Source organism: Gossypium hirsutum, chromosome D06, assembly GCF_007990345.1.
Source record: "Gossypium hirsutum isolate 1008001.06 chromosome D06, Gossypium_hirsutum_v2.1, whole genome shotgun sequence".
Lineage (NCBI taxonomy): Eukaryota > Viridiplantae > Streptophyta > Magnoliopsida > Malvales > Malvaceae > Gossypium > Gossypium hirsutum.
The window spans coordinates 66,034,450-66,051,358 of record NC_053442.1 but is presented as its reverse complement, the minus strand read 5'-3'; the positions used below and the strand labels follow the sequence as shown (position 1 = coordinate 66,051,358).

Genomic DNA, 16,909 nt, shown 5'->3' with positions numbered 1-16,909 from the left:
TATGAGTTAAGCTCAAATAATTAAGGCATGAGCTTAGCTAGCCCGTTTTATATGTTTATAAATATAATATGTTAAGTTTTATATATATTATATAATTTATAACATATAAAAGTTAAATCTATAGAAATATATAATGTTATAATGTAATATTAGAAAATACTAAGATAACTATTTATAAAATTTTAATCCATGGAAAAAATATATAAAAATATTAAATTAAATTAATTATTTTTTAAAATAAAAAATGAGCAGATCTAAAATGAGCTTGGATTAGCTATTTACAAATTAGGACAGATTTTGGCAAAACTTTAGATTATATTTCAGGCCAAGTCAGGCTTGAACAAGCATAAAATAGGTTTATATCATGTTTAAACTCAGTTCAAACCTAGGCTGGCTCAACCCATGAACATCTTTGTTTGGGTGTTTTTTTCTTTTCTAACCCAAAGATTAATCAGTTAATTTCATAATTTAATTGATGGTAAAGTAACATGGAGACTTATGTACTAGGAGTCATATTCATTTTTCGCTTTTTACTTAAGAAATGGTAAATTAGTCCCTGTAGGATAGATTAAAAAGCAAACTGTTCTAATAAAAATTTCATCAATTTCCACAGTTAAAAATTGGCGTGGCTGACAAAATAACCAGACAATTACACACGGTGTGCTATGTGTACCACATGTTCATGTATAAAGACCAATTTTTAACAGTAGAAATGGATGAATTATTTAACGCAAAAGATCAGTTTGCTCTTTGATCTAACGTATATTGACTAATTTGCCAATTTTTTGAGTAAATGGAACACAATACAATCCAACTCCTAGCACAAGGCTTTCATGGTACTTTTACCATTAATTGATCTATTTTGATCATATTTGACCTAACTGAATCAACTTAACAAAGTCAATTCAGTCGATTAAATCAATTAAATTGTATTGAGTTTTATTTGAATTTGGGTTTTGGTTAAAAATGTATTTATTATATATATTTATTTTTATGAATGTATTTAAAAATAATATATTCACCTTTGCCTAATAAACTGACTTGAAACAATTTTTGCTCACTCCCACTCACTCTTAGATATTCACCTTTGCCTAATAAATTAAAATTTGTTTCGATTATTGTCAAGTCATGTCCTAATTCAAGTAGCTCGAGTTATCCAACAAGTCAAATTCAAGTAGATCGTAATTTTAACTGAGCCTTTTTATTTTTACTTAAAAATTCATCTTCATCATGCTCATCTTGTTGTTGTATCATGGGAGACAGTCAACCAATGTTTCTCCAGCATCAAAGGAGCGGCCAAATTTGTCTTAAGGAAATTGTAGAAACAAGCCTCAATTACCAGTCGATTTTTCAACCTACCTACCTACGAGTATAAAATTTCGATCCACTTTTTATTTCCAATTTCTGTTTTCCAGATCTTATATATATATCTATATTGTTCAGGTTCGATCTTGTGATTTAAATAATTATCTTACATTACTGTTTATTTCACTAACGTGTGTGCAACAATTGTTTTAATTAGTGGATTTAACTTCTATCATTTGAGTCAAAATTGAAATTTCAAAATTTAAAAAACATAGGATATGGACTAAAAATAATCAAATCGGAGAGCAATGGCTAAATCCACAACTTATGGGGCTAATAGCATAATTTAACCTAACGGGCTTAACTGTTGTCGTTAGAGTCCGTATTGAAATTTTAAAATTAGAAATGTATAGAGATTAAAATTATCAAATTAAAGTATAAAAACTAAATTTATAATTCGCAAATAGTATAGGGACTAAGAACAAAAATTGACCTAAAAATAATATAAATACAACAACAAGAGTATTTGAAGCTTACAAAATTCTATCGTAGCTTGCTTTTATCGACCAATCAGATCAGGGGCTGCCTAAATGGGAAAAATTCTTATTTAGCCCCCCCCCCCCAAATTCAAAACATTTAATCCAAACATTTTTAGTTTTTAGCCTTCGATCAAATGAAAGTAATTTACCCATCTTAAAATAATTTAATTTAAACATAAAATTTTTATGATTTTATCTCAATCCTTAAATAAAATTACTAGGTTCGCCGCTTGATCAGATAATATCGATGTTCTCAATTCATAAATAGATTGTATTTATATTAAAGGAAAATATTGTGTTTGAATTAGATTATATATTAATTACAAAGTCTAAGACCTATAGGTGGATAATTATTATTATTTTTAATAATTTTAAATAAATAAAATTTAAAAAATTATTTTAAAGAATAGTGTTTCATTTTTAATTATATAAAAATAATTTATATAATTCAAATACATTATATAAATGAGGAGTTGAAAATAAATATAATACCAACAATCTTGGAAGTTGAAAAGTCAAGAAATTTTCTCTAGAAAATTTCAAAGATTTTCCCAAACCAACCAAGAATAATTGAACCCCATAATTATTAATTAATTTAATTATCAAACTCAATCTTGATGCCACTAATCTTGATGTTACCCTTTCCATATTTAGGCACCAAAGTCACCACAATACCATCATCATCATCTGCCCCTAAATCTTCCAACAAATCTGTTAATCCTAATCTCAAACATGTCTTCAATGTCTTCCCTTGTTTATGTTTATTTGGGACATTAACATAGCTCCCTGCGAACTCGGTATTTTCAGACCCAATGTTCGAACCTGCATCATCCTCGTCGTTCACGTAAACGTCGAATTTGACAAACAAATCTCCCTTCAACTCAATGTCAATCACCAATATCTCCTCTTTCTCTTCCTTTTCAGTTTTGCTCCTCGATTTCCTCGGCCTTTCGACGTTCACCCTCACGGGTTTATCCAAAACGAATTCCGTGCTCGAAACAGGCGGCGGCGGGGCTTTGTTCTTCTTTGTTAGCTTTCGTGGTGTTGGCTTCTCTTTCAGCCATGGAAGATCAACAAATTGATAGACATAACCTAAGTTTCGATGGTCAAGACAATCACGAACTTTAACACGAACCAGATTCGCGTTTTCATCGTAGAAAAGAAACGATGCATTAAGCCAATCCGGATCATCGAAATCTTTTCTATTGATATTTTCTATGGTTTTCCAAACACTCCACATTCGATCAACGTTCGAATGATGAGCGTAAAAAATGGGGTCTCTCGCAGCTGAATAAAAAGTTCCCATATCTTCACCGTTGGGTTGTTTATCGTCGCCGCACCATACATGAACAGGTCCATGCGGAACATTTTCGATAGAACCCGAACCTTGATATGGTTCATCACCAGCTCGAAATGGTCCACCGAGGAAAAGTCTAGGGGTTTTAGCATTTGAAACCATTTGCCTATACATAATCCTTAGGTTGCTTTTCACTTGATCTTTGTTCATTTTCGTTTCGTGTTCGTCCTCACCGTTATAATCCAAATCCACCATTGTTGGCGGGTAATGCCTCGAGTTACGAAACTTATCATAAAGAGATGAGTTAGTATCCATAAACATATCAGGCATCCGCATACCGGCAGGAGAATCCCAGTTCCAGAACGGCAAACCGAAAGTCGGGTCATCAATCAAATGGCCTAAAATCCTCTCGAAAAAATATAAATAATATCGATGAAAAGGGAAAAAAAGCCATGAATTATGAACTTGAAGTTCAAGATTTGGAAACCCTACTTGATCATAAGCTCCTTCACAATAAGCACAATGAACATTAGCTTGTTGCATGAAACTACGTGGATCATCATGTGGAAGAGCTTTCATAAGCTCAATCGCCTTAGAATATTTCCTTATATATTCATCATCGACTAAATGCGCCGCCGGCCGGACTCGTACTGGTGAATTTGAAAATGGCGGTTTAAAATCTAAGATCCTTTTTGACACCGGTGGGCAACAATCGGTCGTCTGGACACCTTCGGGTACATCGGCACGACCACATTTTTCCATCTCTGGGGCAGATATCGGGGCCGCCATTGCATCGTTAAGGCTAGCTGCTCCATAATAAAGGCCTCCAAGGCCAATGAGAACGTCCCTTCGATCAAACTTGTGCTTAGGGTGTTCTTGTTCACCATTAATGGCTTTGCAGGGAATTGATTTAGGGTTTTTGAATTTAGGGTTTTTAATTATAGAAAATTTTGATTTTTTTGGAAGGAACGAAGAGGTAATGGATGGGTAAATGGTAGCCATTGTTTTGGATTTGAGCACTATGGTGATTGATCAACGTTGCATGGCTTTTTATAAACGAATTTTGCTTCAACGTTTTGGTCTAATTACATTTTTAGTCCTTATACTATATTGGAAGTAAAGTTTTATTTATTATTTTCCTTTGATTTGGTAGAATTTGGTCAAGGGTGGCGGGAGCGGGGAGGCAGGGGCTTGGCCCCAAAAAGTTGAAAAAAAAATACTTTTTAACCATTTAAAATATATAAAATCATAAATTAGTATGGTGAAATTGCACTTTAGCCCCCTAAAATTATAATATTTTTATTCAATCCTTTAAAAAATTAAAAAGATATTAGCTAATACAATTGTGAAATTACATTTTAACTCTTATCAAAATTTATAACTTAATTCTGGACCCTCAAATTAAATTTCTAGCTTCTCCCTTGAATTTGGTCCTCTATTTTTGTAATGTTATTAGTAGGTCCAAATTGAAAACACCATGGAGTGAAATTTCTTTTTTTTTTAATTTTAATTTTATTATTCAATGATACAATCAGGGCCGTATGAAAATCCAATTAATCATGTTCAACCAATAATTTATTTACGGCTTAACTACAAATTTACCTCCCAAACTACACCAACTTTTCCACTTATGTATCTTCTTTTTTTTTTTTTGTCAAGTGATACCTAAGCTATCAATTTCGTCTCGTTTTACCCAAAAAGTGTATGATATCCAATAAGAACATCTCACATGCCATAATCTTATTAACTGGTATCATTTTCTGAGGTAAAATGCGACGAAATTGATGCTTTAGGTACTATTTTGACAAAAAAAAACTTTAGTTACTATTTTTGCATTTAAACCTAAATTTATTTGACAATAGAATCCTTAAAAAGGCTATTTTTCTTATAAAAAAAAATCTACGTAATCACTCTAACAACAACTAATACTGTTATCAGTTTGGATCCACTACCAACATTATAAAAGTAGAGGGATCAAATTATTAACACAGAGGGACTAAATCTCAACTTCCAACATAATATTAAAAAATAACTTCAAGCACCTAAGTGAGAAAGCCATAAATTTGAGGTCCATTTTGCATGTAAACCTAAATTTATTTGCCAAAAGAATACTTAAAAGGTTGTTTTTCTTACCAAAAAAGGCAACTAATCAATCTAGACCTATTAAGAACATTACAGAAGTAAAGGGATTAAATTACTAATATAGAGAGATTAAATCTCAAGTTTCAACATAATAAAGGACTAAAACAATAATTAGACCTATAATTTTTTTTTTCTTTGAATTGGAATTATAGAAATAGTGTTACACAATCAAATTTCATAGTTTGACAATGATGAGAATGAGAAGTTAGTACTTTTCTTATTGTAGGAGTTAGCTAATTGGTAACTACTAACACTTACTACTTTTCTTATTGTATAAATTTGAACATTTCGTATATCAAATGGAATTTCCCAATTTTATTTGGTTATTTGTATTTAATAGAAATTCATATTATTATTATTTAAGCAAAATTCGGCCCTTAACCTTTAAATAAAAGTCAAATTTGATCATTTTTTTAATGAAAATACTGACTAAAACATTAAATTTTAAAAAATTACAGCTCGCATAACAATTGACGTGTACTTCATGCTAATTTTTATGAACTTTTTATAATTTATTTTTGAATATTTTTTTATTTTTATAATCATTTTTTTGACGTAACATATAAGACAAATAGGGTTATTTCAGCATGAAGTATACATATATTACCATTGAGTTGTCACGCTAGCATAGTTAGTCAGTATTTTCTCTTATAAACAATTTCACTCGTTTTGAAAGATTAGTAACTAAATTTAACTTCAAAAAAAAAACGAGGGCAAAATTTAAAATTACTTGTAAATTTCTAAAAATATTAAATATGAAAATATTTTTATACATGATAATTAATTGAAAATTTGGATTTGATTAAACAAGATGTAATGTGATTTAGTTGATTGTATAACTCAATTGGGTAAAAGGGAAGTGGTCATTGTTATTACCATTATAAGGGATACATCAGTTTGGCGTAACCCAAAGCATTTTCGTTTTTTTTAAAAATCATAGATTTTCTTTATTATTTTTCTCTTCATTCTTCTTTGAAAGTTTCTTTTGGTTCTTCTCTATTTTTGGCAATTTCATCCTTGGATTGTTTATATCTTTATGGTTTTCAAAATGATTAAATTGAAATTTTAATATTTTGGGGGGCCAAACTATAATTTTACCATATATTAACTTTAAATTTTATAAATCTAAAGAAGCAATTTCCCATTCGGGAGTGGGGCAAGGCCCTTGCTAACCCCCTTTCGTCTAGGGCTATCGAGCGGAAGTATGTGTAAATAAAAAATCGTTCTGCTTTCTTTGAAAGTGGTGGTGGTGATAATAGTCTGCTCTACTTTCTTTAAAAGCAATAATGGTGTTAGTAGTAGTAGCATTTTAGTGTTTTTCTCAGTTGTTTCATTTAGTTTTGTTTTTGTGACATTTCATTTTCAGGAAGTTCCGAAGGAGGTCGGGCCAAATTTAGTGTTGGAGGATTGGTTTTGTGCATCATTAATATTGAAGGGTCTTTTAGGGACCTTTGACATTGTTTTTAATTGAAGTTCATTGCCAATGTTGTCAGGAACAATTGTCAAGTTTAAGTTTTAATATGGGAACATTTGTCTAGTTCAAAGATTAACTTGGACAAAAAAAAGGTTCAAGGCCCAATGTGGGAACAATTGCCTAGTTCAGTTTGTAACGTGGGAATAATTATCACGCTCAAGGATTAACTTGAACAACAAAAAAAAGTTCAAGCTCAAATGTAGGAGTTGTTGCCAAGTTTAAGCCCTAAATAGCGATTTAACCCCAATAAAAAAGACCTCTCCAATCCCTTTCAATTTCAAAATCGAGCAAATTGGTCCGTCTCAAAAAAATTACAATAATTAGTAATTGTTAATTTTGAAAGTGAGCAACTAGCGTTAATGTCTTTTGTCAATTGTACCTAATTTTGAATGGTAAAATAATAAATTTAGCATTCGATATTTACATATTTTGTCATTTTGGCCTTAATTCTAAAAAGTTCAACAAATTCGGCCTCAACATTTACACATAATGTGGGATAAACTAATTGAATTAAGACCAAATTGACAAAATGTGTAAACTTTAAGTGCTAAATTTGTTATTATAGCAATCAAAATCATGTAAAATTGATGAAAATATTAACTTTATGATTAAGTGTCATTAGTTGCTCACTTTTAAAATTGACAAGTATTAAATTGCTCTATTTTAAATAAAAAAAATCAATTTGCTCAATTTTAAAATTAAGAGAGAATAGAGAAATTTTTTACTTTTTAATACAAGACGTCTGTTTTAAAATTTTAATCATTTGGTAATTTTTCAGTTAGTGTTCAATTAGTGAATTAAAATGATAATATAAATATATAATAAATTATGGCACACCCACGAATTTTCATTAAATGTATTTTTCTAGATTTTATAAAATTATAAAATAACAAATATTCTCAAAAATCATAATAATATTTACTATTTTATAAAAAGAATGAAATTTCAATAATTTCTCAATTGAATTAAACCGCATTGGTGAAAAGTAACATTGTATAAACTACGAATATCTCGACCGAATGGTCTTTTCATTATTTATATAGGTAAATTAGTCAAATTAAACTCTGAACTTGACAATTATTTCCGTATTGAGACTTAATCTGTCCAAATTAATTTGTGGTATTTCCATGAAAACCTTACATGCCCCAATGTATGAATAATTACCAAGTTCACGCTCCAATATAAAAACAATATCAAGTTCAAGAACTAATTTAAACACAAAAAGAAATTCAAACTCAAATGTGAAAACAAATATAAGTACAAAAAAAAGAGTTCAAATCCCTATCAACTTCAGACCCCAAGTAGAGATTTAACCTTTTATAATTAAATTTAAATAAAGTCCTTAGATCAAACCGATATAATTCAAGGTAAAACTTTCATTGTCCAAGCCAATACGAGTCAAAAGAAATCATCTGCAGCATAAACAGATCTAAATATCAACAAAATCTAGAAGCACACAGTTTAGCACTATATATATATATGGACTATATATATACGTTACATACACAAGGCAAAGAAAAACTAATTGAAGATGCTTTCACTTTCATATACGTGTGTATAGGCCAGCTTGAAGAAGATGAAATAGGGTAACAAAAAGAATAATAATAATATTATCAGAAAAGAGAAACACAGAAAAAAGAAGAATGGTGGGTGGGGTAAAAGCAAAAACAAAAGGGTCAATGCACTATAACAGAGAGCTTAGCTCGATACAGTTTTCCGGCAAGTCCCGTCCTCATCTGCAGGTGGTGCCACTAATCTAAAACGGAGAACGTTGGCTGTACAGAAGTTTTCATTAGATCTCTCATGGTATCCTACACGACTTGATCACTTCGTTCACAGCTTTATGAGTCTCCGGAGAAATCATGTTTAATGTAAAATGAAACGCCTGCATCACGAGAATTGGAAGTGTGTTAATAGATTACGAGATTGCATCAAGACGTTCCGAAAGTTATCCAGTAAATAGTTTCAGGTCAGTGGAAAGGCATTATCAAACCATGTAACAAAAATGACAGAGATTGGATCAAATTAGTACCTCTATTATTAAATGGATCAATTTAGTCCCTATACTATTAAAAAGAATCAAATAAGTCCAAATTGTAACAAAGTTACCATTTATAGTATAAAAAATGTCTTGAAAATTATTATTTTTTCAATTGCAATTCAATTCCAAACAAAAGATATCATTTACGGAACCATAACAACTTTAAAAATATTAACTCCGTTAAACAACAAATGATATTTTTTAAATAGTAAATGTTAACTATATTCCAATTTGGCCTTATTTGATTCTTTTTAATAGCACAAGGACTAAACTGATCTATTTAATAGTAGAGACACTAATCTGATCAGGTCCCTATAATAGAGGGACCTCTCAAGTACATTCACGCAAAAATGATCTTGACAAACTAACAAAACCTTATAGCCAAAATCTATGTTAGTTGGACTCGGATGTGAATATTGAACATGGGTATGTTCAGTTTTTTGAAGGATCCTTGGAGGGCTATATCTCGCTACTTATGTCGAGAAAAAGAAAAGCTCAAAATTCCTGGCCTTAACTACGTGATGAATAAGTTACAATCAACTCTCATATGATGCCAACCTACAGATAATGTAGCTGCTAATTTCATTATTTTCATGGTATTTTAAAATTAAAGACGTACCACAAATCTCTCCAACACTGGAACCAAAATTGATAGACTGCGATTTGGGAGACAATCAGCAATAGCATTTCGTGTGCGCTTACTGCCAATACAAAGTAGAAAAAAAACAGTTCAGCAATAAAACATCGAAAGGAGCACCAGGGAAGATAAAAAGGAATACACCAACCTTTCGGTAGAAAGAAATGCAAGTAGTAAAGCTGCGTAGGCTTCTAAAATCATCTTCTCAGCTTCTTTCTCTTCTTGTAGCAATGCCGCTTCATTATTCTGCATGATACAATACAATGAAGATTTAAGGCATGTCAAACATGATAAAATATTAAAGTCCACTACCACGAAAACCATAATGCTCCGTGTTGTGAGGAGTAGTGAGGAAAGAGTAGGGATGTAAATGAGACATTGGTACTCGCAAGCTCTATTCGAGTCCAACTTGGAAAAAGTTCAAACTCGATTCAGTAATAATCAAACCGAGCTCGAGCAAATCAAGTTATTGATCAAGCCGAATTTGAGCTTGGTAATGCTTGACTCGAACAGCTCGCGAGCTTTATCAAGCATTTCATATTTTTATATTATTAAATGATGTGATCGCCCTTAATATGTGTATTATTAACCCTAAGCTTAATTATCGAGCCAAGCTCGAGCTTCAATACAACAATTGGTAAATGAACTTAATCGAGCTCAAGTAGCTCAATTATATCTAAAGCCGAGCTCAAGCTTAAAAATATATGTTCGATCAAGTTTGAGCCAAGCTTGAGCTCAAGCTTAACAGTATTCTGGCTCAGCTTGGCTCAATTACACCACTAGGAAAGAGAGATGGGGGGCAGATTATCTTATAGAGAAGTCCTCACCCAAGACAGAACTTCGCCAGCTGCATCCTCTTCTCCAAGGTTTGCAAGAAAGATGGCACATAGCAATGGAATCACAGAGATGCGACTCTCCTCTGTTGACCCTTTTGAATTTGGTAAACAAACAGAAGCTGCTGCAAGCTGTGATCTGCATAGAAACATGGCACTTAATTGTTATGTCCCAGTGCTTTGTAAACACTGCACTGAATATGAAAAAGGTAAACTAACCTGTTGTATTCATCTTTCTCCACTAGGTTTACAAGCAGACCAAGTATTGCTACGAGGAAATCCAACTCTGAATCAGTAAGAGGTATGTCACTTGAAGTTTCGTCCATTTCATTGATGCGAGGTAAATATGAGCAGAATGAAGGGAAGTGGCTTGCAATCAATGAAGACAAGGTCTCTAAGGCCCCAGAAGAAGCAATTTGCCGACAGCCAAGAGGGTTGTCATTTGTTAAGTTCATCAAAACCTGCCAAGATAACAGCCCCACTATTTGATATTAGAAAACACACACATACACTAGTGTACCAGAAAACATGTAGGACATCAACGTGTTTAGTTTTGTGATAAAAGTACCATGGAGGCCTTTATACTAAGAGTTAGACTGCATTTTACCGCCTCTACTCAAAAAATGGGTAAATTAGTCCCTATACATTAGATCAAAGAACAAACTGGTTTTTCTGTTAAAAGTTTCATCCATTTTTTGTTGTTAAAATTGGTCCCTGTACATCAGCATAAGATACACGTGGCACGTTACATGTCACATGTCAGACATTCTGTCAACCACGACAGTTTTTACTAGTACTAATGGATGAAATTTTTAACAGATAGGACCAATTTGCTCTTTAATCTAATGTATAGAGACTAGTTTGCCCAGATTTTGAGTAGAAGGGGCAAAATACAATCTAACTACTGGTACAAGGGCCTCCATGGTGCTTTTACCTTAATTATACACAGGCCAATTCAATCCAACAAATACATTTGGATGATTCAAGAAGCAGAATAAAGTATGATTACCCATTGAAGCTAAAAACAAGCACTGCAATGGTAGGATGAAATGTAAACTACATATTCAAGAATACCTTGACAGCAGCAAGAAGGCAGTCTGACAGAAGACTGGAATATTCTTCTTCAGTACTTTGAGAACAAGAAGTTGCATTAGAATGATGATATTCTTCATTTTCTCTCTGGCAAATTTCCCCATTACTTGATTCTTGTTGGCTCATTTTAAATTGGAAATGATGCTCATCTTGGATTTCTCTCTTTCTTAGCCCGAGTTTCCCATGTTTTTTGGTTCTGGATTTCTTTTTTTCCCCATATAGTACATCCCACTTCGAAGGCACAAAATCATCATCATCAAATGCAAAAGGATCTTGACTATCCTCTAAAAGTTGTTGGTTGCCATTTTTAGTACCATCAGATCTCTCGCAAAGAGTCCCTGATCTATTGCTTGTTCCAGGTATTCTATCAAATGAACTTCCTAATTTCCCACTAGAAGAATGGACTCTCATCTTTGGTAAACAACCATCATTTGAAGATGCAGTAGCAGTTTGGGAACTAGACACAGAATGACCCAACCACCGAGTTGAGGGCCCTGGATCATTCTGGGATGCATTGAAGCTCTTTCCAGAGAAGGACCAATCCAAGCTAGAGGACTTTTCAGATGAACTGGTGGAGACAACATCACGTCTATCCACTGCAAAGTTAAAAAGAATTGATTAAGACCAGTAGCAGCCACTAGAAAGGTATATTTATCGATATTAATCAGACTGCCTAATACCTTTATATTCTGCAGTTGGAGCAAAAATATCAGCATTAGCCATTTCCTTAGAACTACTACAGTCCCTATCAGTACTGGACGATGCAGAAGAACTCTTAATATAAAGCCCTGGAAACAATGACATAGGTAAATCACAATGCAAAAATCTTTCAACAGATAAAAGAGGATGCAAAAATAAAAGAGATGTTTCAAAGTAGTAATTGCACCACCAGTTACCTGAGAGAATCTTGATTAGACTTACAACAAGCTTTGTAAAAGATATTCTAGATCCATGAGAGTTCAATTGCCCTTTCATTTCTAACAGATGACTCTGCAATCAAAGGGGGGGGGGAGGAGTGAGGCATTTAGATTCTAAGAGCTTATATAAATGACAGTTTTAAGTTATACAAACCAAGTTGAAAAAGAAAATAAAATATAAAACAACTCAAAATCAAGACTTGAGTACCTGATTGTCGCTACTGAGGAATGCAGCATTTTCCATGATCTTCAAACATTTTAAAAGCAGCACCAAGCTCTGCACATCTTTTTTATCTTCTATAAGAGGAGAAGATGAACTCTGCTCCAACCAACCCTGCAAAGAATTTATCGCGTTATATCATACACCATGAACAATGAATGATGTCAAACATATATATATGCATAAAAATTTGCTAATTCCTAGTGAATGGATTCATGTAAGAGAGAGAACAGATGACTCTCTCAATATTAAAAGCAGTATTACTCAATCTCCTTCAGTTGAAATGCAATAGAACAAAAATGAGACATAACATACAAGATCACACCTCCAAAACAGAATGGCATTCCAAAGCCACTTCAAAGACAACATCAAGTCCTCCATGCTCTCTTAGTTTTTCCTTCAAATTGCACCCAGTTTTCCTTACCATGCCAGTTGCATCTGAATGAACAAAACAGTGAAAAAAGCAAGAAAAGAAAGCAATCAGCAAGGAGTGAAAAAAGTAACCAGTCAGATGAGTATGTATTTATATGTACATATAAGTGAGCGTGTTTGGTTTAACCGTTTAAGTTACCATTACAGTTACAATAAGGCAATCTATAAATAAATGCTTAAAACTCCCGGATATTCTGTACAATACCTTCAAGAGAAATTTTTGACAAACAAGCTTTCTCCAAAATCAACAAAGCTATCCATTTTGGGTTTAATTCTGGCCTTCTTAAATCACTATCATCCCCACATCTTGACTTCATTTCCTTGTAACTAACGAGAATTTCCTCAACTTTGGAAATAATCTCAGCAGAGCTTGAATCCGACGATTTAGTTGTATTTCGTGAGATGCCACCATCCTTGCATAGTGCCAAAAGCTTAAAACCTACTTTCCCTGTTTTGTTTTCTTTAGCAGTGGGGATGACTGGCTTCAACAATTTAATTAGAAATCGAATGCAACTAGGTGATTCTAGGAGACGCTCATCTTGATCCTGACATAATAGATTCATACAGATCTTAATTAATACTATTATTAACATGTTCCAAACATTTTATTTAACTAAATCCAAAAGGTGATCTTAAAAAATGGATGCAAACAAGTGAAAAAGTATATAAGCTACAACTTATGATGCAAAAATGATATCTAATATATTCTTGCAACTTCAAGAACTGAAAAACTTACATCAATTGTCAAGACATAGAAAAGAGCAACAGCAGCAAGATTGCATGGGGTGTCATCAAAGTTGAGACCCAAAAGAGAATCAATTATTGTCTTTGCCATCCTGGAATGAACATATTTGCAATGCCAGAGTAAGGAATGCAAAGTAAATCACAGTAATTCTACCCTCCAAAAGACAATAGAACCATCATGCATATCCTTGGTTAAATATATATATTTACTCAGAGAACCCACTCAATCTTTTTATCTATATCATTCTTTTAGATAGGGAATGAAATCTACTGTAAGAACTTAAAAGTATAAATTCAGAAAGCCAAATAAGCTGAACAGATTAATATATATACACATACATATACATGTTTTATCACACAACTTAGACTAATTTTGAACTAAATTCATACTCTGAAATCCAACCAAACACTACTTCAGAGAATGTAGAGATCCACCAAAAGGAATTTAAATTTTCAAACTCATCCCAACATTTTTAATCTATAACCCTAAAAGCCTAAAACCACGACTCAAAAACGCCCCTTAATCCATTTGAATCAATAAAGCAGTTTCACGCTAGAATCTAGATTGAAATTTAAAAATCCATCGCAAAATTAACACTTCCCAGATGCCCAAATAAATAATCCGTTTGAATCATACTAGAATCTACATCAAAATTCCAAAAATCCATAAAAAATTTAACACTACCCAGATGCCCAAATCAATAGTCCATTTGAATAAAAAAAACAGTCATGTTAGAATCTACATTCAAATTTCAAAAATCGATCGCAAAATTAACACTTCCCAGATGCCCAAAATCACTAGTCCATTTGAATCATACTAGAATCTACATCCAAATTTCAATAATCCCCGCAAAATTAACATTACCCAGATGCCCAAATCACTAAATTTGCCCCCCCCCCAAAAAAACACCCCTCGGACAAGAATTAAAAACATACCCATGAGTTCTCAAAAGTCGCCTTTGTTGAGCCGTACTACAAACTGAAAGCAAAGACAAAAGACTCGTTCTTCTGATCCTCACTGGTTGGCCTTTCTTTAACCCATCGAGCGCGAAATTAACCTCATCAACATGTTCCATCATTTCCCCGTACTCTTGAGCTTCCATCAAAGACGAAGTGACCGAAATCCAAGGAATTGAAGAATCCCTAACCTCTTTCTTACCCTGGCTTTGTTTCTGCTTCTTAGATCTCCCTACGACGTCGTTTCCCAAATCGTCGAAACCGAAACCACCGTCGGATGCTTCCAAACCTGTCGTTACACGGTCCTTGTAAACGTCGTCGTTGAATTCTTGTGATGATGGCCAAAAGGAAGATGACTCTTGAGTGGCGAAAGGGAAACTATACACGTCCTCAGACGGCACCGTTTCTTGAGAGAGTGGAGGGGAGTCGGAAACGTAGTCGTTTACGGAGTCGGAGAAAGTCCTGGTTAAACCACGGGTGCGGCGACCGTACGTTCTAACGATCATGGTTCGACGGCGGCGCTATTTAGGCTTTGACATTGAAAATGAAGAAAAGGGTACTTCTGGCAAATAATTGATAACCCAACAAATCTAGCGAGTACAAGAGTTTGAAATTAAGAGACCTTTCTTGGATGGTGAACTGTGAGAGAGAGAGAGAGAGAGAGAGAAAGAGCATAAATAATCAAGCCTTTTAAGTTTAGAGTAAACTACCCGCAATTTGAGTAAATAATTATAAAATAGTCATTAAATATTTGAAATTTTTCATTAAATTTATTAAACTATTTAAATTTTTTTTATTTAATTCACTTAACTGTTAAGCATTTAGCGAGTTCCTAACGATGATTCAACAATCAATACGGTTAATCAATATCCATTAACGAGTAGAAAAATATATTTTGGGTCCAAATTGATCTAATGGTCAGTATTGGAGATCGAAAAATAAAGTTATTTAAATTTTGATTCATAAATTCATAATGTTTAAAGTTGTTTCATAAAAAGAATTGAACTGTAGATAAAAAGGGGAAAGAGAGTTTTCGCGCGAACAAAAAATGTCATATAGTAACAATTTTAACAGCTCAATTATTTAAATGAAAACTTTTGAACAGTTCAATGATTACTTTGTAACTCTTTAAAATTGAGTAACCAAAACGTAAACTTACTAATAGTTTAGTGACCTTGAGTATAGTTTATCCTTTATTTTCCACCATATTACTAAATTAATTTTAAAAATAATTATAATTTAATTTAGAATTATTAATTAGTTATTACTTGGTTTAGAACTCTAAACATAAAATATAGAAAAAAATTGTGATAATTATAATTATTAGTTAAGAATTTTCACATGACAAATTTGTGTTAATTTTATTTTTAGAAAAAATGTTTATTTATGTAAAATAAAGTTATATATCAATTAAAATTTAAATGTAGCGTTATAAATAGCATTAAGTAATTAGACATATTCAATCAATTAGCATCTAAGAAAATTTATCGATAAAAATGGAGATTTTTAACATTAATAAGTTAGAATTATAAAAAAGAATGAAGAATTAAAGCCATGATTCTCAGAAAGTAATCGAATATTATATTAATTGGTGATGGGGTAAAATGATATTATGATATTTTTGTTTTAAAAATTCTCTATAAGTTTTACTATGCAAAACAAGTATTCTTAAAAAAAAAAAATTGGTCTATTTATTATTTGTTTGGTGCAGATAAAAAAAATATTTTGTGAGTTTGTTTTGAAAATAAAAAAAAAAATTCAACAACTGTTGTTATCACTATAATTAATTATGAATACGTTATTTAGAATCAAATTAAAAATAACAAATCAGTTTTTATGAGTTGTTTAGAAGTATTCCTATCTTACTTGACATCTTGTAATGTTATGTATTAAAGCCTTGGGAGGCTGTGCCTAGTGGGGTTAGGCAGTTGCTTTTTAGTTAGGGCTTTTTTTAGGCTTCGCTTGATGGAGGATACAATAGGGATGTTCATTTGGTTAATCGACCGAAATAATATTAACTGAATTAATCGACTTTTTAAAATTTTTAACCGTTAACCGAATCGAAATTTTTTCAAAAAAAAAGTAACCGAACCAAAATTTTTTCGGCTAATTCGGTCGGTTAACCGAAAATTATATATTTTTAATTTTTGGTTAAAAATTAACCGAATTAATCGGATTACACGAATTACCCGAATTAACCGAATTGAATCACTGCATAATTAAACTATTTTTAGACTTTTAGACTTTAGTTTTAGTTTTAGTTTTAGAATTTAAATTTT

General features: G+C 32.3%; 2 protein-coding genes across 2 annotated transcripts; both read right to left on the bottom strand.

The window, feature by feature from the left end:
* Positions 1-2,439: 2,439 nt before the first annotated feature.
* LOC107960202 (polyphenol oxidase, chloroplastic-like) lies at positions 2,440-4,143 on the bottom strand. The gene is given in 1 exon segment (NM_001327707.1): positions 2,440-4,143. A coding segment is annotated over 1 exon segment (1,704 nt).
* A 4,027-nt stretch (positions 4,144-8,170) lies between these two features.
* On the bottom strand, positions 8,171-15,337 carry LOC107960204 (wings apart-like protein 1). Its single transcript, XM_016896494.2, has 13 exons — positions 14,610-15,337; positions 13,666-13,765; positions 13,135-13,474; positions 12,823-12,935; positions 12,486-12,611; positions 12,257-12,350; positions 12,041-12,148; positions 11,343-11,956; positions 10,488-10,729; positions 10,263-10,407; positions 9,584-9,681; positions 9,418-9,499; positions 8,171-8,642 (listed from the first exon to the last, which is right to left on the bottom strand). Exons 1-13 carry the CDS (start codon positions 15,134-15,136, stop codon positions 8,559-8,561), a joined length of 2,673 nt encoding a protein of 890 aa, XP_016751983.2. The 5' UTR covers positions 15,137-15,337; the 3' UTR covers positions 8,171-8,558.
* Between the last annotated feature and the right edge of the window lie 1,572 nt (positions 15,338-16,909).